General features: G+C 30.8%; 1 protein-coding gene and 1 pseudogene across 1 annotated transcript; one reads left to right on the top strand and one right to left on the bottom strand.

Annotated features, from left to right (window-relative positions):
* Window positions 1-1,461: 1,461 nt before the first annotated feature.
* Window positions 1,462-23,734, top strand: LOC113365635 (transportin-1-like; the record flags this gene model as incomplete). The annotated part of the gene is given in 10 exon segments (XM_026607145.1): window positions 1,462-1,870; window positions 2,006-2,131; window positions 2,217-2,423; window positions 6,548-6,763; window positions 6,835-6,957; window positions 17,511-17,690; window positions 17,764-18,124; window positions 18,194-18,366; window positions 22,843-23,154; window positions 23,627-23,734. Coding segments are annotated over 10 exon segments (1,911 nt in total), but the record flags the coding sequence as incomplete, so codon positions are not given.
* On the bottom strand, window positions 15,406-16,015 carry LOC113365636 (annotated as a pseudogene).
* Window positions 23,735-25,650: the final 1,916 nt, after the last annotated feature.

Below are 25,650 nucleotides of genomic sequence, written 5' to 3'. Positions count from 1 at the left end.
CATTTTCTCCCAAGTATATTCAGATCCGTGTGAAGTCGTAGTCCAATTTTAAACAGCTGGAACAGTTTTTTATTTGTGTATTATGTCTTTCTTGTAGATTGATTTCTTAAGGTGCGTCCACACCTAACGAACAAACACGAACGAACATGTCGAATAAGAAAATACATAGAAAAACGAACGAACGCGAACAATTCAAAACGAACTTGAACAAGCGCTTAAAAGCAGTGAGCGCTTGAATTTTCGTTGTTCGTAGATGTTTCGTGAAACGTCAGTTTTATTATTGATATGGATGTAAGCTTTAATCATACGGCATTTTCACTGGTTTTTGTGTGATTTTTGTTCGTGTATATTTTGTAAATATACAGTAAATAAATTATTCAATTAATTTCACTCAGTTTTTGTATTTAATATTTATATTTTGAGTCGTTTTTTTTCTAATAATTTTATAAAAAGGGTCTTTAGTCTCCCATATTATACGAAACTTTTCTATTTCATTTATGAATGATAAAATTACGTCATTCGACCATTCCATAATTTATTCAAAACTTTCAAACTGTAAACAATAATTAAAAGTAAATATTATTAAAATTTTCAAACTGTACACAATAATTAAAAGTAAATATTATTAAATTATTAAAATTGTTATTAAATTATTAAAAAATTATTATTAAATTTTAAAAATTAATAAAACAAAAATGTTCGTTTGCGTTCGTTGAGACGTCCACACTGCAAATACGAGTACCAACATGAACGAACAATTCCCTTTGATGTACCGACAAGTTGCGGAACATTGCTCGCCATGTTTGTTTATGTTCGTTCGTGATCGTCGTGGCGCCACACTATGCTGTTGCCGTTCGTTCTGGTACGTTCGTTTATGTTTGTTCGTTAGGTGTAGACGCACCTTTACACAATTTCCTAGAACTGACCTCTTTCCTTAAAGTGTATTATGATTAGACTAATATGTCAATGCACTACGTAGTAATGTAGTAATTATGTCCTCCATATGAGTTTGAAGCTGTTCTATTCATATTGTCAAAGGGCTATGCATTTGAGAGCAATTCCTGATGAAATCTTTATTAACAAATATACAAACACAAACGAACAAGAATCGCCATTTTGTAAACTTACACAAAAGTGACACTGACGTTTCTTAGTAACCGACATAAAATATTTGAAAATACTTTTTCATCGGCTCACTAGCGCCAAATCTGCGACTACGAATGGACCCCTAAGTATTCCTTCTGAACGAGGATTTTGTTCTAAGTGAAAAGGCCCTGGAGCGATCTATATACTGTTCTTTTATCTATGGAAGAGTGCTTGTTTCATGAGAAAGTTTGTTTCTGTCAACTTCACTCGAAACGCTAGCGACATATAGGATGACAGTTATATCTACTCTCTGATAGGAGCATAAATTCACCTATGGATTCCCAAATTCTAATAATGTCATGTGTATAAGTGCTTTAGTAGATATAATATAAAGTTTAGCAACTCTTCTTTGAAATTATCCGTAATAATAAATTTTAATATATGATTTTTATAAATTTTAGTACATAAATTTGGTTTCAGTTTATATTTGTTTTGCATACCTTCCTTATATTTTATGACTTCAATGTACAAATCATTTTTCGCGCAAAATACCACAGAACAAGATATATAACTACAAAGATACGGCGTAATATTTATACAGGTCTTGTGGCCATCGAACGCCGACATATGCAACATAACATTTACCATCTAAGAGATTTGTAAAATATTTTAAAATAAAATGAAAATGGCTTGGAAACCTCAAGAGGAAGGTTTGGAACAAATTCTAAAATTACTAAAAGCTTCACAATCACCTATAACTGAAGTTCAAAGAGAAGTGCAGCATGTATCCTTTTTATATGTCAACATAGGTATTTTAAAACTACACTTGTTTAATATATTTTTAAAAGCTTTTTCCAATGTTTTTTTAAGTATATAGCAAATACTATTAGTGATGTATAGTCCTTAGCAGCTATTACAGAAACTTGAAGAGTTGAACACATATCCAGATTTCAATAATTATTTAATATTTGTGCTAACTAAATTAACTGCAGAAAATGAATCCACAAGATCTTTAAGCGGATTAATACTCAAAAATAATGTCAGAGTAAGTGCAAAACAAAAAATATTTAAAGTAGTTAACTAACAAAAATATTTGTGTTAATACTTCTGAAACTATCTTACTTGTGCAGGCACATTTTCATAAATTCTTACCCGATGTCGCAGAATTTATTAAACAAGAATGTTTACAAGCCGTGGGTGATCCATCACCTCTCATAAGGGCAACAGTCGGAATACTTATCACAACTATTGCCAGTAAAGGAGAACTAGGTGCATGGCCTGAACTTTTACCAGCCTTATGTCAAATGCTAGATTCCAATGATTATAATATTTGTGAGGTAATTGCTTATATATATATATATATATATATATATATATATATATCGTATATATATATATATCATAGATCATAAAAACCACTTAGACTTGCAGTCATATACTGGTGTCATTTGCCTACCGTACATAAAAGATTTATATTTCTCGTGGAAAAAACTATTTCAACAGTGTGGCATTTTGTTGGTATGTAATTGTGATACAAACCTTAGCTCAATTTTTACACAAATGAAATCTAAATTTAATTTTGACTGCCTCAGGAACTTGGTATATCAGATTAATTGCTCTAATTGCGAACTCTTTTATATTGGAGAAACTAGCCAAAACCTGAGTAAACACCTTCATCAACATAAAAACAACTCAAAAAATCCGAAGCAATTTAAAACTATGTTAACTGAGCATATTAAAAATTTAAACCATAATATAGATTTTTTCAACCCTAAAATTTTATTTTGAATAAAATTTACATTTTGAAGAGAACCTAATTAAAAGAAGATTTGCTGAGGGGTTGTTTTTACAATTGCATAATGACAGGGTCATAAACAAACGCTTTGACAATACGGCCCTGAACAAAACAAACACGTGGTTTCTTAATAGCGTGTCAAAGTTTCTTAAAAAATGTGAAAATCCCATCGCTTTTTAAATTTCCCGTAAAATTTGAACACATGCTAAAAACTGCTTTAAGAAAAAATGTGACATTTCTATCTTAAACTCCGAAGAGTAAATACATAGTTTTGATAACTTGTTAAATTATCATGGTTATTAGTGTGTTTTAATATTTGTGATGTTAAAAAATATATATCTTATCAATGTGCACATGCTCATACCATGGATTAATAATGGTTTCATATGCTATATTAGGATAGAAAATTGTGTTTTATTATTATTATTATTATTATTATTATTATTGTTTTTCTATGAAATTTCTTAAATATAACTTATTTAATTTCAATTTTTATAGTTAACTAGCCGACCCGACAGACTTTGTCCTGTCAAAAAAATGTGCAATGTGGCGGTGTTTTATTTCCACCTTTTTTCTATTCTTTGCAAAAAATTACCCTGAACAGAACCGTCACGCTGGTAATAATTCGGCGTGAATTAAAAATAATTAAATAAAACACTATAAGCATTTAAAAGTAAGTAATTTTAATCATGTAAACCATACTTCAAAAATCAGTTCAATTTTCATTGTAGTGCTTTGTGATCAACGATGTTTTTTGTTTGATTTCCTGGCGCATAGACAAACAAATCTGATGGTTTTCCTATATGGGAACAGACAACGTACAATTTTCCATGTGAGAAACATGGGTTTTCCAAATTAATACCAAAAACACTTAATGATACCATAAACGCACTGGAAACTGTAGTCGTTTAATCTCAAATGGCACCTTAGTCGGAATCATTGGGATGCACGTTGCGTTATACTTGTTTATCTATGATACTATCCTTTCAATATAGTTGCTTCCATCACGTTGTTTGGTAGTTTTTTTTATCGCTAACCTTGTGCCCTTGCAAAGGCGCGGTTGGTCGATATTTCGCAACATTATAATTGCCGATCCAACCTTTAATTGAAGATTGTGAGGTGACAATCCTACCAAATCCAGCGAGTTTAAAAACTTCGGTGGATCGTCTTGGTTAGTTGCCGAATCAACTGATTCGCCTGTAATTTGTTCTTGAATTTTGAAATTTAATTCATTTACATCAATGTGTTTGGCTGCCAATATAGCTCGTTAATTAATGGAAAGAGATTTCTATGTCTGTATAAATATTAGGTTGTCAAATATATCTTTTGTCTTAGAGCAAAAAAGCGGAAGGGAGATATTTGACAACCTTATATATTAAAAATTAGATTATCAAAAACTACACAAAATGTCATGACATAGAACATTGTTTTTTCTACAAAGTTCGTTGCCTACTCGATTAAAAAAGAAAAGGGTTGTTTTTAGGGTTTTCCTAGCAATTATTCGATTTTTTCTCGCCGTAACAACCATCCTTGGACTTCAACGAACATTTTAAAAAAAGAATTGGCCAAATTGGTCCAGGCGTTATTGAGTTATGCGCTTACCAACACATTTTGCGATCCATTTTTATATATAAGATTTGATTACCACTGATGGCTAAGATGCTAGCCGAAACGTATGGATTTTAAATAAATAAACTTTTAAAAAACTCTCATACTATTTTTATTGATGTTAAGCCCGAATTTTAAACTCAAATTAAACATATATATCAACATCAAATTCAAGACTATTTAAATATATATATATATATATATATATATATATATATACATATATATATATACCTAAGTCTGTTTTTACACGGTCTTTTTGTACACGGTTTTGATATAACACGGTTTGAAAATTGAATTTTTTTAATTTTTTTACACGATTTTATTCCATTTAGCACGATTTGAAATTTTATGTACTTATTTTTTTGTCAAATTTAATTTTAGCGAAGTATGTTCATATCACAAAAAAGTATTTATGAAAGAAAAATGTCTGAAACCATCGATAGTATCGATAGTTTGCGAACACTAGCTTAAAGATTTAAGTGAATTCCACTTTAGCGCGTACAAACAATTTTTACTGGTCAAAGCAAATGTGAATAGCACTAATTTAGGGGAATTATTATTAAAATAAACATGAATTCTTGTTCTTGAAAATTCTTGTTTTTCACTAATTTTAATAGGTTTTAGAGATTAGGAACAAATCACCCATTTTTGTATAAGATCAATGTCTTTTTTTACACGTTTTTTTTACACGGCTTCTTCTGGAACCAATCCACCGTGTAAAAACAGACTTAGGTGTATATACATATATAAGTTGGGTGTTACATTGATAAAAAATAGTATGAAAATTTTTAGAAATTTATTTAAAACGCATACATTTTGTAATCATTGCGGAGTGAATAATTGTCCAGTCTCTTGTTGATTGCTTTATTGCTTAACGATATTAGAAAACCTTCACTAAATCTTCTTTTGAATATATTGGTTGCAAAATGTAAAATACTCGTGTTTAGAAAATCAATGTTATGTTGAAGGGTATTAACATTACATTGGCGAAACTAGCCAAAATTTACACAAAAGAATCTCTCAACATAGAAACTCTCAACATAGAAATAGTTCAAAAAATAAAAATCGGTATAGAACAATGCTTTCAGAGCATATTAATGCCTGAGCATAACATTGATTTCCTAAATTCTAGTTCCAAATTTTAACTGTTTGTTTAGAAAAAGGAAATGGTTAGACTGATCGTCTTGTAAAACTAATCATCGCTAATCATTATCTAGTTTCATCGAATGTTATTCAACTTTTTTAAATCAGTTTAGTTGTTTCTCATGAAACTCAACATAGGTTGAAACGACAATGGCCCTTAGACTTAGTCTTAGATTAGGTCTAATATATCATAATAATTGTAAAACTGAGAAGTTCTCATTGGAGTTCTTCTTAGGCATCACTCATAAATATTGTCATTTTAGCTCATTTCAATACTTTGGTGGTTTTTAAAATTAATTCCACGATATTCTTCAAAAACAGTTTCATAAAAATCATCGAAAAAATATTTTAACAATCAATCAATTGGCTAAAATTGGATTTTTGGCTAAAACCTGGACGAAAAATTTTACTTTTGTGTAATTACAAAGAAACGGCTCGGCCGATTGTTAATCACTGTTAATAAATTCTAGTTCTCATTGAGTTACATTGAATAGCCTTTAATTTTTTAAAATCAGTTCAACAGCTTTTATGAAAACGTTCACGAAAGGTGAAAAATCGCTCTTATATATTATATACAAACACAAACTTCAAATACACATCTTTATACTTTATACATACACATTTGATCTCAAATGAATAAGGATGTTTTTAACGATGAAACATACAATTAGCAAGTCGGATTTTTTTGTGAAAACAAAGTGTTTCTTCGGAATGTTCATATACTATTTCTACCTTTGACAGTTGTTTAGTAATTATTGAGACTTTTCGATATAATTACTCTGTCTGATTTAAATTATTCAATTTTTTGTTTGGTTCATTAATATTCGAAAGGCCTTTTTGGCATACTTAATTAAGTATGAAATTAAGTCAATTTTAATAAAGAAACATAATTTATGTTTATTATAATTACAGGGTGCATTTGGAGCTTTACAAAAGATATGTGAAGATTCAGCTGAATTTTTAGATAGTGATGCACTAAATAGACCTTTAAATGTCCTCATTCCAAAATTTCTTCAATTTTTTAGACATACAAGCTCAAAAATACGTTCTCATGCAATAGCTTGTGTTAATCAATTTATTATTGGTAGAGCTCAAGCGTTGATGTTACACATAGATGATTTTATAGAGGTATGTACTAATATTTTTTGACCTCATGTGTTTGTTTCAATGCAATACTTGAATTAGATACTTATTTTTAGAGTCTTTTTCACTTGGCTTCTGATGAAGATCCTGAGGTAAGAAAAAATGTCTGCAGAGCCCTTGTGATGTTATTGGAAGTTCGCATGGACAGATTGATTCCCCAAATGAATAACATAATAGAGGTAAAGTCATAAAAAAAAATTAGTAATATTTCTAAATTCCATAAATACCAGTTTAAGCTGTGTAAATGCTTATATAATTGCTCATATACTCAGCTCAGGTTAATAGTAGACCCTTGAGTTCACTTCTGATACCATAAATTAATCCTGGATTCAACAACTCTTAGTTTTTTTTTAATTTTTTATAATGTGGTATTAAATAATACATGCAACCCTAAATTTATTTTTTTATAGCCATTTCAGTAATTGAATGAATTTTCATTTCGCGTTCAGGCATTGAATATTTTTGACATAATTTTAGTTCAAATTTTTGAGCTTGAAGAAAAAGATTAAATTTTACTTTAAAATACAATTTATTATTATTAAGGGTTGTCTTAACCTAATACTTTTTTATTTTGGGGTCAACTTTTTGTTTTAGTTTTTTTTTAATGCTTTTAAAATTTTAGTTAAATTTTTTTTTGAGTTTATGAAAATGCTTGAATGTTACTTTATAAAACAATTTATTTTTATTGGCCTGCCCTAACATTTTTTTCAATGTTGAGATCTTTTTTTTATTTTGAATATAATAAAATAATTTTTCACTGCTTCTTTCAGCCAGTGAGTGTTTTTTGTACTGAATTTTAATTCATATTTTTCAGAACTTGACAAAAAATTTTGTTTAAAAAAAACAATTTATTCTACTCCTCCCAATTTTCCATTGTTTGAATATTTACTGATGCGCACAAACAGTATATAGTTGATAAACAGTTTTCATAAAGAGCAATTTTTGCAAAGAAATAGGAAGATTGGATATTAAATTCTAAAGATACAACAGCTTTTGATAGGGAACTAGGTACCATACAAATTAGGGAACTAAATACCATACAATCTCAGTCAATTTGTTGGGCACATAACAATATAATTCAAAAACGAATTTTTGGATTTTGCTTCGTAATTCAAAAATTACTGAATTAATGGAAGGCGTCAGTGGCGTCGGAACCGTGTGGGCTGGGCCCACCCATCGATCTCAAGTAATGATACTGTATTAAATATTGTAAAAAAAAAACACGAGCTAACCCATCAAAAATTTGCTTCCGACACCACCGGAAGGCGTAGTATAATATATCAAAATCTTGAAACTTTAAATGTGTCAATTAAATTTGAATATAATTGTTAAAAGGGTATGGGCCCCACCCTGGTATTTAAATAATTTTAAAATTAATTAAAAATATTTTACAAAGAAATGTTCCATATGCAGAATTTGCTCAGGTTTTTTCTACTTTTGGATGTGTTCTACCACATGAAATAAAACAGAATTTTGGACAATAAAAGAAAATTGAATACCCTTTTTAATGATGCTAATTAAAAATTAGTCCAAACAACCGCACTACCCGAAAATTCAAAACAAAAAATTATTTTCACTTTTTCATGCACTAACAAATAATTATTAAACAATATTTGTTATTACAAATATAGTAGACATCGATATAAATATAATCCCGTTATTGGTTTGTTGATATCTTTCACCGTTGCGACAAAAAACGACTTTGAAAAAAGGGGCCACTTTCACACATTTTCAATGATATCTCGGCCAAATGATGAGCTACGGATTTGAAATTTGGTATATCGGATTTTCTCGAAAATACCCATAAAATGGCATCAAAATTATTTAAATACCAGGGTGGGGCCAATTCTGTATGGAAACACGCCCATACCCTTTAGGTATAATCGGTTTCTCTTTTTTTAATTTCAAAATTCATTTTTATTTTTTAATTTTCAAACATTTTTTTTTTTGAATATCGAAAATATTTTGGATTTTGATCTCAGTTCTAGCTAAAATAATTTTAACTTTGCAATTCAGTTTATATAATTTTTAGAAATGAGACAAGATTCTTCATACTTCATGACTTCCACACTACTAGTTTTCCCTAAAATCCGAGCGGTTTGTAAACGAATGACCCATATATATAGTTCAGATATCAAACATTTCTGTCGTTTTAGGTTTTTGTTTTTATACTTACAGTCGGTCAAGTAAGAGCGTGGCCGACTTTAACGACAGTTAATGAAAGATTTCGGTCTAATTCTTTCGTGAGCCAATAAAGTGAAGCTTTGTCCTTGATGCATTGTCAACAAAGGTTTAGTTGTCGTTGATCTTTTGAGAAAAAATCACGTTAAACGCCATGAGTGCTAAGTTACGCGTCGCGCTACGAGGCTGCGCCCTTTTGCATCCACCCAAAAGGTCCCCAATTGTCTAAACATATGAGAAAGTTGAAGGCATTTGTACAGAATTCGATACACCTATATAAAGTTGCTAAAAATGTCGATGATTTATCGGAACGTGGTTCAAATAAAAAAGAAGAAAAAAGAACAGTAAATGTGTTTTTGCGGCATCCTGCTTTAACACTGCAGCAAGAACGAGCAAAATTAATGGCAAAATGTTTAGTAATATCTACAAAACTATCTGAACCTTTCTTCGTATTCATGATCTGAAATGGCGCAACACAACGGGGAAGCCTCTGACGACTGAAAAACATGTGCTTCTTTTCCGCTTGGGCACATGAAAATATTGATAGAGATTTTGAAAATTCCATTTTTTACTGATAAAAGTTCTATATGAGCACGTACTGCCCTAATCGAGCCGGTAAATTAAAATACGAGCCGTCAGACTAGAATAATCCGTTAAATTAGTAAAAAGCAGGCGTCGGAGATGCCAGCCAATTGTCGACGCCGGTGGTGACTGGACAGATATTGACCAAATTGCATTATTGCTTGTAACGTATACAATGCATATATAAATATTAAAGTTTCATAAAATAATTATTTTTATAAATTAACACGGCCACGCTCTTACTTGACCGACTGTAGAATTTTTCAATAATACAATTATCAAGTATTTTACCAGTTTACAATCCTGATGAAATAACTTTTGATGAAACTTGCCAACGCATTTTAGTACATTTTTTTAAGAGAGGGCCTCTCAAAGTTCAAAAAATTTCAAAATTTCCAAAACATATACTTAAAAAAAAAACATAATACAATATTTTCAAAATATCATTTTTTTTTTAAATTTAAAAAAAAACATTTTCAAAAAAATCGAAAACTACTTTAAATTTAAAACTTTCAAAAATATACAAAATTTTAGGGGAAAAAAATTTACAATTCATTGAAAAAATGATCAAGTACTTATTTTTGCTCTTTTTATAGTAAATCTGTCAAAATGTTTTTTTTATGGATTATGAGAAATATTGCTGAAATGTATATTTATAATTAAATTTTTTAATATTTATTTTTTACTTGTTGTTAGGGCTTCCAATACCGTACAAAAATCTGAATACCGGTATAAAATTAAATAGTTATATTTTTACTTACTTCAGTTGTTATATTGACATATTAACAAATAATATATGAAATCTAACAAATATTGTCCTGAAATGAGTACATATTATTTATTTATTACATAAGGAGTAGAAGTAGATAGAAACAAAAAACGTGTCAGTAAAAAAATATATATTTTTCTTTGTCCGTCTTTTTCAATCAAAAAATGATTCCAAACTCGAGTTACATCCTGTCCTTTGCGGTGCTCCGTAAATGTATTCATCTTTCACTGGTATATATTTATATATATATATATATATATATATATATATATATATATATATATACATAGCTGGGCACCGTTAATCAAATAGTTAACTTCGTTAATCGTTAATCCGCTACAAAAAAAGTTAACTTCGTTAAACGTTAAAGCGTTACATTTCGGAAGAATTAACGCAAGTTAACGTTAATCGTTAATCCGTTAATATGTGTAAAATTACATTTTTATATCGTTGCGTTAGTGAACTTAAAAAACTTATTAGTTTAGGTTCTGGAAGTTAACAGGTTCTGAATAAAACAAAATACTTGTATAATTCAAATGTGTAATTTAACCCCTCGCGCGTTTTATGCACACTTCCGTGTGTATAAGGAAAATGGCACAATTATCACATACCGTGATAACGCTATTGGTCAACTTTCCGTTTTTATGATTGCATATTGTTTTTACAAGAATTTTTTTCTAAATAAAGGGAAAGAGTTTTTTTTAACTTCCCGTAGGGCAAGTTATAGTAATAGCAAAAAAATCGAAAATGAAAATTTTTGCATTTCTCGACGTTTCAAAGGTTTCTGAATATTTTGGCATACCTTAGAAAAAATGGATGTATGTGTGTGCGTGTATGTATGTGTATTCGGATACAAATTTTCGTCGACGATTTCGGGAACACGGATCAACCGATTTGAATAATTCAAAAAACATTCGATTCGTATTGATAAGAAGACGTGCTGATTAGTTTTTGGCAAAGGCAGGTCTAGCCGTTCCGAAGATATGGGGCAAAATTGAGCCAAAAACGGTAACTCAGTTTTTAAGAGAACGGAGCGTTCGATTTTAATAATTCAAAAAACATTTTACTTGTATTGACAATTATGAAGAACTGATCAATTTTTCATGAAGGCAGGTCTAGCGGTTTGGGAGATCTAATGAAAAAAGTAAAAAAAAATGCCATTTGGCGGTCAAAATGATCATTAGACATATGCACATCAAATTATCAGATATTTTATAGAGATTTTAACAATAAGTATAAATTTTATTTACATTCCTATGGGTTCCGTACGAATGTTTATCCTTTAGACAGCGACGCGGCGCTTACGCGCTTTATATTTTGTCTCTATGCAGTCCTAAAGCAGTAAAATTGCTTTGAAAAAAAGTTCAGATTTTCCAAAATATGTCAAAATAAAGAAAACATTTTTTTTTCAAAAAAAATTAATTTTTTGTCCAATAGTTTATAGTTTCTGCATTCCTCTCTACTGCTGTCATACGTTTCCAGCCACATTAACCGAAACTTTGGGTGAAATGCCGCGGCAAGTTGGCACTGTTCATCATTCAGGAGTAGTCCAAATCTTTTCTCTATGCCGTTTAATAAGGCATTGGCTAAAGCTGTGCCGTGCGGTAAATAGTAGGCATTGGATTAACGATTAACGGACTTCTCGCATTTTAACGGAAGTTAACGTGTCCGTTAACATTTTTAAAAGTTAACTTAAAAGTTAATCCGTTAATCAAAATGTTAACTTCGTTAATTAACGATTAACGGATTAACGAGTTAATGCCCAGCTATGTATATATATATGTATATGTCATTTAATTTTAATATTTTTTAATTACACACTATTAACTTTGGTTTATATAATCTTATATATAAAAATGGAGCTCTCTTTCAAATGTCCGAATAAAACTCGAAAACGGCTGAATCGATTTGGCCAGTCTTAGTCTTGAAAAATTCGTGCCAATCCAGAAAAAGTCCAAAAGGTGAGAAATTACTTCAAATTCGCGTAGAAACTTTACATTTTTAATTTGAAAATTTTTGTAGAAGCGTAATTTAAATAAAACAATGGACGGTGGCAATTTCGTGAAATGTCAAACGCTTTTGACAGATGATGTTCAATTACGTTTAATAGGATGTTTTACGCGAATATTATTTAATCATGATAAATTTGTAGTAAGTAGTTTTGTTTGTAGTTTTATTTATATACAAAAACGTTAGTAAACGGGACGCAAGTGTTACTAGAGACTCAAAATATAAACTTTTTTGATATGTTAATATGAAAATGCACTTTTTGGCATATTTTTCTCAAACACAGTGCTCTGAAAGATCTCATTTGTATAATTATATACTCATTGGTATTTATAAAACATTTTCTAGGTTATATTATTTTTTATTTATCTTATTTAAATTCAGAACCTAAATTTGGTATCGATCAAATGGACATTTTGTCGAATAACATTTTTCCAGTTATAATTTCCCAGAATTTATCGCAGAATAGATAGTAATATATGAAGGTCCGGGGTTAAAAAGGTCCACCACCGATGTGCCAAAAATCAGTAAAGTTAAGCATTGTTTAACAACAATATTTGAAAGTAGAGGAAAAAAGATGTACGAGTATAGTCAGCTACAAACTTGATTTGAAAACGATAATCTTTGAAATGGGGGAGATAAACGGTAATCTTTGAAAATCCACAATAAAAGTATTTTCTTCCGTTGGTAGTTTTAGCATTAGTTAAAAATGTAATTATTTTGTAAAATACCTTTAAAATTATTATAAGGCTTTAAACTTTTTGCCACCTGCCCGTTACAAGTTACTCCGCATATAGGATAAAAAGGTCTAGATAACAAATTTTTGGAAGACATCAAAAAAGCACATTTCTACAATGATGAAGTAGAAGTCAGTATACTGAACGTAGTCAGATAATTGTTCGTTTGATATGTCTTATTTGTTGTGATATAATTGTTATGGTTTTCACAATATATTAGGGGGACCGGAAAGTAATGTCGTTTTCTTACGCTAAATTCAAACACATACATTTTTAACGAGTCTTTATTTTTAATCAATGATGTATTCCCCATCATTGTCAATAACCTTTTGCCATCCAGTGAGTAAATTTTCAATCCCTGATCGATAAAAATTAATTGGTTTTTCGGCAAAATATCTAGAGATGGCATTTTGGATATCGTCCAAATTTGCAAATGTTTTGCCACTTAAAAAGTGTTGCAGCGCTCGGAGTAAGTGGAAATCCGATGGTGCAACGTCGGGCGAATATGGTGGACATAGCTGGGCATTAACTCGTTAATCCGTTAATCGTTAATTAACGAAGTTAACATTTTGATTAACGGATTAACTTTTAAGTTAACTTTTGAAAATGTTAACGGACACGTTAACTTCCGTTAAAATGCGAGAAGTCCGTTAATCGTTAATCCAATGCCTACTATTTACCGCACGGCACAGCTTTAGCCAATGCCTTATTAAACGGCATAGAGAAAAGATTTGGACCACTCCTGAATGATGAACAGTGCCAACTTGCCGCGGCATTTCACCCAAAGTTTCGGTTAATGTGGCTGGAAACAGTAGAGAGGAATGCAGAAACTATAAACTATTGGACAAAAAATTAATTTTTTTTGAAAAAAAAATGTTTTCTTTATTTTGACATATTTTGGAAGATCTGAACTTTTTTTCAAAGCAATCGTACTGCTTTAACTGCACAAAGACGAAATATCAAACCGCGTAAGCGCCGCGTCGACGTCTAACGCGTAAACATTGGTACGGAACCCATAGGAATGTAAATAAAATTTATACTTATTGTTAAAATCTCTATAAAATATCTGATAATTTGATGTGCATATGTCTAATGATCATTTTGACCGCCAAATGGCATTTTTTTTTACTTTTTTTATTAGATCTCCGAAACCGCTAGACCTGCCTTCATGAAAAATTGATCAGTTCTTCATAATTGTCAATACAAGTAAAATGTTTTTTGAATTATTAAAATCGGACGCTCCGTTCTCTTAAAAACCTAGTTACCATTTTTGGCTCAATTTTGCCCCATATCTTCGGAACGGCTAGACCTGCCTTTGCCAAAAACTAATCAGCACGTCTTCTTATCAATACGAATCGAATGTTTTTTGAATTATTCAAATCGGTTGATCCGTGTTCCCGAAATCGTCGACGAAAGTTTGTATCCGAATACACATACATACACACACACATACATCCATTTTTTCTAAGGCATGCCAAAATATTCAGAAACCTTTGAAACGTCGAGAAATGCAAAAATTTTCATTTTCGATTTTTTTGCGATTACTATAACTTGCCCTACGGGAAGTTAAAAAAACTCTTTCCCTTTATTTAGAAAAAAATTCTTGTAAAAACAATATGCAATCATAAAAACGGAAAGTTGACCAATAGCGTTATCACGGTATGTGATAATTGTGCCATTTTCCTTATACACACGGAAGTGTGCATAAAACGCGCGAGGGGTTAAATTACACATTTGAATTATACAAGTATTTTGTTTTATTCATAACCTGTTAACTTCCAGAACCTAAACTAATAAGTTTTTTAAGTTCACTAACGCAACGATATAAAAATGTAATTTTACACATATTAACGGATTAACGATTAACGTTAACTTGCGTTAATTCTTCCGAAATGTAACGCTTTAACGTTTAACGAAGTTAACTTTTTTTGTAGCGGATTAACGATTAACGAAGTTAACTATTTGATTAACGGTGCCCAGCTATGATGGTGGATGAGGCAGCACCTCCCACCCCAATTCATTAATTTTTTCTAGAGTTCGCTTTGCGCAGTGCGGTCTTGCATTGTCATGTTGGAGAATGACGCCTTTTCGGTTGACAATTGCTGCCCACTTTTCAATTAAAGATTGATTTACTCGCTGCAATTGTTCTCTGTAGAGGTCTGCAGTAACAGTTTGTCCAGGTTTCAGTAATTCAAAATGAACAATGCCGCGAATACTCCACCAAACACACAAAAGCGCTTTTTTGGGGTGTAAACCTGGCTTAGCAGTACTTCGAGGGTTTTCTTTTGGGGAGAGCCACTGCCTTTTGCGTTTTGGGTTATCATACAGGACCCATTTCTCATCTCCTGTGATCAAGCGATCAAAAAACGCTTCTGTGTTGTGTCGTTGAAGCAATAAGTTGCATGTGATTGATCGGTTAGCCTTATTCTGTTTGGACAGATTATGCGGGACCCAAACACCTGCTCTGCTTACTTTCCCAATCTGCTTCAAATGTTCTTGGATGGTCGACCAAGGTTGGTTGAGACTGTTTGACAATTCCTCGATCGTCTGACACGGATTTGCTTCCACTTCCGCCCTTAACACGTCGTTGTCTAACGCTGATGGTCTTCCTGATCGATACGAGTCGGAAAGATCAAAATTACCCGATTTGAACTTGGAAAACCACCTTTGGCATTTATGAATGTCCAGTGCATTTGGATAAACATCGCATATGTTTTTGGTAGCAACTGTTGCGTTATTACCCTTGCGAAACTCAAAGAGCATGCAACGCCGGATGTGTACCTCTTTTGGTATTTGGCTGCCATTTTACCCAAAATTACAAAAAAAAATTGTAATTCAAATGTCTATAAGTAAAGAAATCACTATGTCTCACAATGTCTTTGGTACGCCTCTGAACCAAACAATGAGCTGACAAATGACAATCAAGTATTGGCATGCGCAGAAACGACATTACTTTCCGGTCCCCCTAATAGTTTATATTTGCTCAAAGTCAAATTGGACCTTTTTGTCTCGCCCTGCTCTACTATATATACATACTTTTTATTAAATTTACTTTAATTCATCGAAACTTGAAACTTTTCAAAAAGCAGGTCAAAGAAGAAATACTTAATTCATATTTCATCTCTCCTCGCAAAAATTTGAAAATTTTGTATAAGTTTAGTAGTATTATTTACAATTATACACAAAATCCAGAATCCAAAAAGAATCTGAAAAACTTGAAACGTAATTAATAAGCCGAAAGACCAAAAAAACCTTGGATTGGATTATACGATGTTTTCTATAGAAAGTGTATAAAACTTGCAGTTTGATTGTATTGACAAAATATAGACAAACTAATGGGATTTATTGTTTTTATAATACCTAATTGTATACCGCATTCAAACAACACATCCTTATGCACTTAAAGTATTAATATTTTTGATTCTCTAGAAATGGTTTAGAATATACCTTATTTAGCAAAACAACGTTTGCCGGGTCAGCTAGTCACTTATAAATATCATAAGTTCAAATTAAACACACTATTCTTCATATAAACATTTATTTTCCCGCAACTCTGAGATGTTATCTACACGAAATTTACACAACTGCCTACTTAAAGTTACATTTCGGCTTCATATAACATTTTATTTAGTTTAAGGGAATTCCCTTGATTTTGAATATGATCAATAGAATTTCTTTATATGTGTGAGTGCAAGTCAAGTTATTACTCGTTCGGATTTTTCGGGAATTACTGCAATGTGTGCAATTTATCGATAAAAGATTATTACAATGTTGACTCTTCTTATGTTGAATGCAATACAATTGAGAATATGATTCATTATGTGGTGTGTTTCTACTATATAAGTTATTAATATTAACTAATTAGGCGTTGGGCCATAACAATACACTTCGCAAATTCTCAATATGTTGTCAGCGACACGCAATTTAAACAACTGCCGTTCTTACTTATGTAAAATGATTTATATATAATAAATAAAGAATTCTATATCATCGATTGTATATTATGTTTAAAGATCATTGATAGCGAATTCGATATAGGAACGAGGCACGTGAACACAGAATAACTATTGTAAATGAACCCTTTTATTAGCTGGCTGCCACACATAATATATAAACAATCGCTTTATCTTGCCGACACCGCTTTATCTTGCCTCAGCTGAGTCGGCAATACACAATACCTAGTTTGGAAACTGAAACTTGATATGTGTTTTGCGTAAGTTGAATTTTTGATAGAATACTGGTAACACCGTAATACCGGTATTATTTGCATCAATACCGGTATTGAACACCGGACAAAAATCGTCCGGAATCCCGGTATTCGGGATTACGGAATCCCGATATTGTAAGCCCTACTTGTTGTACAGCAAATGAAGAAATCTATTTTTTTAAAAAAATGTTTTCTTTCATTTTTATTCAAATCAAAAATATTTCATCTAATATTTTCATATCATTTCAGTACATGTTAATGAGAACACAAGATCCAGATGAGGGAGTGGCATTAGAGGCTTGTGAATTTTGGTTATCCCTAGCTGAGCAACCAATTTGTAAAGAAGCACTAGCTCCCCATCTTCAGAGACTTGTTCCAATCCTAGTCAGAGGAATGAAATATAGCGAAATTGATATTATATTTTTAAAAGTACATGCCTCAAAAATCTTATATTTATTTTTAATTTTCATAAGAAAAAATATTCATGAAGTCAATATTACAGGGAGATGTAGAAGAAAATGAGATGGTGCCGGATAGAGAAGAAGATATTCGACCTCGTTTTCACAAATCAAAATCTGTGAAGCACACCGTTAGTACTGGTGGTGATGCCGAAAACAACTTAAATCATTCAACATCCGAAGATTTTGATGATGATGATGATGACGATGACTGTATTGATGACGATAGTTCTTTATCAGATTGGAATTTGAGAAAGTGTTCGGCAGCTGGCTTGGATGTTCTTGCTAATGTTTTCAAGGATGACCTTCTGCCTGTATTAGTGCCCATTCTAAAAGAAACACTATTTCATAATGAATGGGAAATAAAAGAAAGTGGTATACTTGCTTTGGGTGCTATTGCAGAAGGTTATTATTATTTTTTAGTTATTATGTTCCTACAAATATTATTTAAATTCTGACTATTTCTATTTTTAGGATGCATGAATGGAATGATACAACACTTGCCTGAATTAATACCATACCTTATCAGATCACTAGGAGATAATAAAGCACTTGTGAGGGCCATCACATGTTGGACTTTATCTAGGTATTCACATTGGGTAGTAAGCCAACCACATGATTCATACTTGAAGCCTTTGATGACTGAAGTAAGTATTTAATTATGAGTTATCAATTATAGTTTTTTTTTAATACTTAACTTCTCATACTGTAAGTTATGGTAATCGCACAAAAATCTAAAATGAAAATTTGTTCAGTTAGAAAAGATGGATGTGTGTGTGTGTGTGTGTGTGTGTGTGTTTTGTTTGGATACAATTTTTTGTGCACGATCTTGGGCGCACTGATCAACCGATTTAAAATATTTAAAAAAAAAAAATTCAATTTCATCTAATGGGGAGACGTGCTGATTAGTTTTTCGAAGACAGTTTCAGCCATTTTGGAGATACGGAGCAAAAAGTGCAGAAAGTATAAATTAGTTTTTTATGGGAACAGACCATCCGATTTGAACGACCATTCAGTTCGTACAGATTGGGAGAGGGTACTGGTTAGTTTTTAAGAAAGGTAGGCCTAGCAGTTTTTGTTGGCGTATGGTTTGACAAAAAATGATCATGCAGAGAAACGAATTATCCAATTAGAATCATTCAAAAAAAATTTTACTTTTGTTAGTGGTGTGAAAAAATGATTAAATTTTAGGCAGGTCTAACGGTTCCAAAGTTATCAATAAAAAAAAAACATTTCTAAAAAATTTCTTTAACCTTTTTTTCATTCTCTTAATTTTTCAAAAATTTCAAAAATTGAAAATTTTCGAAAAATCGAAATTTTCACTCATTTCTTTTTATCATTTTCATTTTGATTATATTGTCATATTTCTGTACATTACTTTTTCCACAATTTTATTCATTTTATATAAAAAATCGACTATCTTCTGCTTTTCTCAAGCATATTGTTTGCTTAAATCGTATGAAGATCAGGTTTTTGAAAGATCTCCTGAAGATGGAGCGTACCTAGTTCCGAAACGTCGACAGTAAATAAAAAAATGTTTTTTTAAAACTTTTTTGTTTTTTATTACTTTTTGGTTCTTTGTTCGAAGCAGAGAATTCATATATATGATGATAGTTTTGTCGACGTTGATACATATTTGAAATATTTTTTTGCAGCCCAATCATTGAATTAAAAAAAGATTAAATAAAAAAATTATTTATTCCATTAAACGTTTTGACACTTGATGTGTGTCATCATTCAGTAATCAAACCAGGAAAAACACAGAAAAAATTAATAATGTAAAATTTAATGAACACTAAAATTGTATAAAGAATATTATACTAATATATTAATAAACGAAGAATTAAAGGAGCACATAATGCCCTCCTATATTGCATGTATTCAATCGTAGTGCACTATGAGAACTCTATTTCTCTTTTCATAATGTACTACAATTGAATACATACAATATAGGAGGGCATTATGTGCTCTTTAAGTTCGTGTGTGTGTGTACATGTGAACAGATTTTTTGCCGTAAGTCGACGTTTTCTCAAAAACGGCTGGACCGATTTCAAAAATTTAAGCCATTCGATGTATCTCGATGAGGAGTGCGACGATTGGCCAAGCCGTTTTTTTTATAAATAGCAGAAAAGTGAAATATTTTTCGTCCACGTTTTAGCCCGCAATTCTGAATCGATTTTGAAAATTCAAAAACCACTCGCAAGATATTGGTTGGGAATCGTGCTGATTAGTTTGTGGTAAAGATCGGCCGGGCCGTTTTCTTGTAATAAAGTGTTAAAAAAAAATCTACGATATTTATTATTTTTTTGACGGTAGATACTATAGTCTTCTAGATCATACTAAAATATTACGGTCCTACGACAATTGGTTTAACTTTAAAAATTCGTCAAAGTTTGCAAAAATTAGTATCGTTTTTTGGCATTTGTCAAAATTAGACCTTTCATCGACGTTTGCTTAAAAACGCCTGTACCCATTTCAGAAATTTAAAAGCCATTTGATGTATCTCGATGAGGATTATCGTTTCTCTGTTTTGTGCGGCGATCGGACGAGCCGTTTCTTTGCAATTTGGAAAAAAGTGTTAAACTTTTCGTCCACATTTAGGCTCATACTACCGAATCGATTTAAAGAAATCAAAAACAACTCGAAAGATATCAGTTGGGAATGATACTGATTAGGTTTAGGTGAAAATCTATCTAGCCGTTTTCTTGTAATTGACTGTTGAAAAAAAAATTTAAGACGGTTTTTATGGAACATTTTTTGGCGATATATATGTTACGCTCATTTGGCGAATGTGAGTTCAACTCGCGCATGTGCGGGTGAAATACTAATTTATATATTTATATTTATATTTATATTTACATAATTTATTTTAGTCATGAGCATATTATTATCCATTATTTATTATTCACTATTAACTATTAACTATTTAGCAATTAACAATTTATCTATTAACTATGAACTATTAACTATTTAATTAATAACTATTAACTATTTAACCATTAACGATTACCTATTTAACTATTCTTAATTCACTATTTACTAATAACTATTCACTATTTGCTATTATCTATTCACTATTTACTATTAACTATTCAGTTATCACTATTCACTATTTACTATTAACTATTCAGTTATCACTATTCACTATTTACTATTAACTATTCAGTTATTACTATTTACTATTTACTATTAACTATTCGGTTATCACTATTCACTATTTACTATTAACTATTCAGTTATCACTACTCACTATTTACTATTAACTATTCAGTTATCACTATTTACTATTAACTATTCAGTTATCACTATTCACTATTTGACTATTTAGTTATCACTATTTACTATTAACTATTCACTATTTACTATTAACTATTCACTATTTATAATTCAACTATTTAACTATAAACTGTTAAACTATTTAGTTATCACTATTCACTATTCAATAATAACTATTTACTATTTACTATTCACCATTTACTATTTAACTATTTACTTTTAACTATTTACATTTAACTACTAACGATTTACCTAAAACTAGAACTATTTACCTATAACTATTAAACTATTAACTATTCACTAATTAACTATTTTAAATTCTATTTACTATTTTACTAACAATTAACTATTAACTATTTACTATTTAATATTAATTATTTACTATACACTATATTAAAACTTTACTATTCAATTATTTACTATTAACTATTTAGTGCGCATGCGCCAAATACACAAGATGTTCATGAGACCGATCCAAGTACGCACGTACACCATTATTTTAAATTGATTGTTGAGAACTTCACATTCACCTAGCGTTTGGGGAATGTGCACATTCACCGGTGAATGTGCACATTCACCAAGAGTGCACATTTACCGTAACATATATATATATCATAGAATTTACTGAAATATTACAAGTAGTTTAATTTTAAAAATTCATCAAAGTTTGAGAAAATGAGTAGTTTTTTTTTTTGACATTTGTTAAAATTAAAATTAGACGATTTACTTGGTAAAACGATAGAGTACTTTGTCTTAATGAACATACTAAACCATTAAGGTTCTACGGAAACTGGTTCAATCATAAAAAATGTTGATTTTCGAAAATTTGCTTTTAGAAGATACTCCGAGTTAACGTGTTCGCTCGTTTTCAATATGTGTTATTAATCCACTCGGAATACTTTTAATCCCTCATAAATTAATTTATTTTTAATTGATTAAGTCGATTATTTACACATATCGGGAAGTTCATGTAACTTGCCTCAAGGCAAAATACCAATATCAATATCAACTAGTTTGTTTTAATTTCGACGATTGGCTGAAAATCAATATTCAAGCTTGACAAATATGTATATATATTGACAAATTCTAGTAATTGGCATAACAACAATAAAAAACATGAATTTCTTTCAAAAATTTATTTTAATCCATACGTTTCGGCTATATAATCCTAGCCTTCATTTAGTGGAAACTAAAAAAATAAAATTAAAAACTAAAACAATTGAATCGGAGTGAAAATAAAATAAAAAAGAGTAAAAAGTACTTACAATTAGTTAATCTTAGTGTTAAATTGGAAAATTTTAATAATCCATGGTATCAGGATATGGTAATGCACTACACTATGTATTATAAACATTAAACTTGTAATTACACAATATTTTCACAAATACTAATTAAAAACCACAAATGGATAGTGTGTGTGACTGATTGAAGATATAATGGAGAAAGGATTTTTTTAAAAATATTTTTACCAAGATTCTACACATGTGTGGAACGAATTGCGAATCCTTTGCGCGACGCTTTTATTGTTTTGTGAGAAATTTGGAAATACTATCTAAATGAAAAAGATTTGTGTCGCACAGCGCTTACATATGGTATCCTCATATGGGCCGATGTTCTGAAGACTCAAAAAATGGAGAGAATGGCTGGACTTATATACCGTCTAAGTGCGTTAAGAATTGTTCGCTCATTTCGCACCACATGAGGAAGCAATTTGCCCATTACTATAACTACCCTATGGAAAGTTAATATAGTGCTAGAAGAGAACTTTATTATAAAAACCATTCGGCAATTGTTTTTATGATAAATTAAATCAATTTATATGAAATAATGTAATTTTGTAATTTTAGTTGCTTAAGCGAGTTCTGGATCCAAATAAACGTGTTCAAGAAGCAGCATGTTCAGCCTTTGCTACATTAGAGGAGGAAGCTTGCACAGAACTAGTCCCATACTTAGGATTTATTCTTGAAACATTAGTATTTGCATTCACAAAGTATCAACATAAAAATCTCCTTATATTATATGATGCTATTGGTACACTAGCAGATTCTGTAGGACACCATTTAAATCGACCGGATTATATCAACATGCTTATGCCACCTTTAATACAGAAATGGAATGTTTTGAAGGATGAGGATAAAGATTTATTTCCTTTACTTGAAGTAAGTATATATATATTTTCAATTATATTATACTAAGACAAAATCACAGTTAATTAGTCTTGTAAAACATTTGAGAATTGTCTCAAATTATAACATAGCAAATATTTTGACCATAATTTATATTAACACCCTAAGCTTACTTGAGCAAACTAATTCAACCAAGACGGTCAGGCCAAACTGAATGTACGCGTTTCATTTAAAGGATTTTACAAAAATAATTATTTGAAATCTTGTTTTCAGTTTTGCTATAAAACTGAAAAATATAACGTTTTTATACCATTTTGTTTTTTGAAAAAAATACTATACTTTCGAGTTATATTACACTTTTCTGTATGTAAGATGTTTTATTTGTTCAAAATTATTAGTGGATAATTCTTATGCAAGTCAACTTTTCTTCCTTTTTACAAACCTTTTTCAAATTGTGTTTTATGCTAGTTCATTATTTTATTTGAATAAAATGTCTTCTATTTAGTGTTTATCCAGTGTTGCGACAGCATTACAATCTGGTTTTCTGCCGTATTGCGAACCTGTCTATAGGAGGTGCATGTCACTTATTGAGCAAACCTTGCATCAGCACATTGTAAGTATTTTCACAATTTAACTTTAGCAATATTCATAGCTCAACCAATTAACTACTATGAAAATATTATTCATTAAAACTATTCAATTTTTTGTATAAGGGTCTGGGCGTGTTTCCATACAGAATTGGTCCCTATTGTCCCAATAAAAAATATTGAAATCTTAAGTTTTTCATACATTGAAATATATTAGTCAGGAGCTTATACGACAAATGAAAATAATCAATAATAATTATTGTTTTATTCGGCGCGTTGGATTTTTTATTATGACTAATGAATATATTTCTATACAAGATATAAATAAATTTTGGTTTTTAATAAATATTTCTATACTTATATACAGGATTTGTCGAGACGCGCGATAACCACGAGCCTTATGCTTGCTCGTCGCTCTTGCATTTAAAGTGGAACCCAAAGTTCCACTTACTTACATTCAAATGAATTTTGAATAACAGAAGAAAAATGTGCAGGCTTTCGAATGATGCTAAATAAAAGTAGTGTCCAAAGAGCCGCACTGGTAGGAAATGGAAAATGAAAAATTATTTTCACCTTTTCATGCACTAATAAATAATTTTTTCACATTATTTGTTATGAACAACATAGACAAGATCAGTGTAAACAGAATGACGTTAACATTTTTCGAAATCTCTTATATTTCCGACAAAAAGTGAGTTTGAAAAAAGGGGCCACTTTCACATGTTTTCACTCATATCTCTTTTTTTTTTTTCAATCAGAATACATGACTATTCTATGAGCTATTTGGCTTATGTCATTCACTCACACACTACACACACACTTGCAAACACACATAAATGATGAGCTACGGATTTGAAATTTGGTATTTCGAATTTTCTCGAAAATACCTATAAAATGGCATAAAAATTATTTAAATACCAGGGTGGGGCCAATTCTGTATGGAAACACGCCCATACCCTTTATACTCATCGCACAGCAACTAGTTAGACATTTTCAGTTTTTATCACCAAGAAACAAGCATAACACAACGTTGCCATAACAAACGCTATCTTATCAATAAATTCGGCCCAATTGTTTTTCGTCTTTTTCTCTCTCGCTCCAATGTTCTATCTCTTTCACTCAAACTCACTACTAGTGTAGTAAATTGAGCGGAAAAAAGGGTAAAAACTATGAATTTTTTTACTGTGCTGCGATTTGCATGAAATTTTGGATATAGACTAATCTTGCCCTTAAGTTTAAAAGTGACTCCCCCGCAGGGTTATAACCATCGCTATCCGCCAAGGTCCCTTATGTATTTATTTATTTACAAGTTGACATTGAGCCATTTTATCGCTAGAAATCGTGTTTAATATTAAAGGATAAAATTGTAAAGTATTTTTAATTCATTTACTTACAATAAAATTATTTTCAATTCATTGAAAACCCTACAACCCTTGCGAAACAACTCACTAATTTACCTGTCTATCAATTCACCTGTCTACCAATTTACCTATCAACGTGTTTATCAATCTACCATTTTACTTGCCATCCAATTACCTGTTAACCCAATTTACCTTTATCCCGCTCTATATGTCTACAAAATAAACTGTCAATATATTTATCTGTCTATATATTCGTCTAGCTACCAGTTGTCCTGTTAAAAAAGTCGACGGAACGGCCAACTCCTACCACTTGTATCTGATATCTGAAAACCCGTCTCGCGATTTACCTAACAATTTTGCAAGGGTATGGATTAAAATATTATTTTGCAAGGTTCCAAAATATACAATGTTACAAACAGACCCTTGAAATAGGCCAGCTGGGTTAAACACGAAAAAACGAACTAAACACACTACCCCGTGGCGTTTAAACGTACTTTTCAAAGTGATTGTATTTAAAACAGTGATCTTTGAAAATTGACCTTGTGCCATTTTTTTTAGCTCGCATCGGATCATTGAGGACT

This window comes from Ctenocephalides felis, unplaced genomic scaffold (assembly GCF_003426905.1).
Source record: "Ctenocephalides felis isolate EL2017-DRISC unplaced genomic scaffold, ASM342690v1 CF-g0.4_SCAFFOLD_01170, whole genome shotgun sequence".
Taxonomy (NCBI): domain Eukaryota; kingdom Metazoa; phylum Arthropoda; class Insecta; order Siphonaptera; family Pulicidae; genus Ctenocephalides; species Ctenocephalides felis.
Note: the sequence above shows the minus strand (reverse complement) of the source record. Positions and strands in the feature narration are given on the sequence as shown.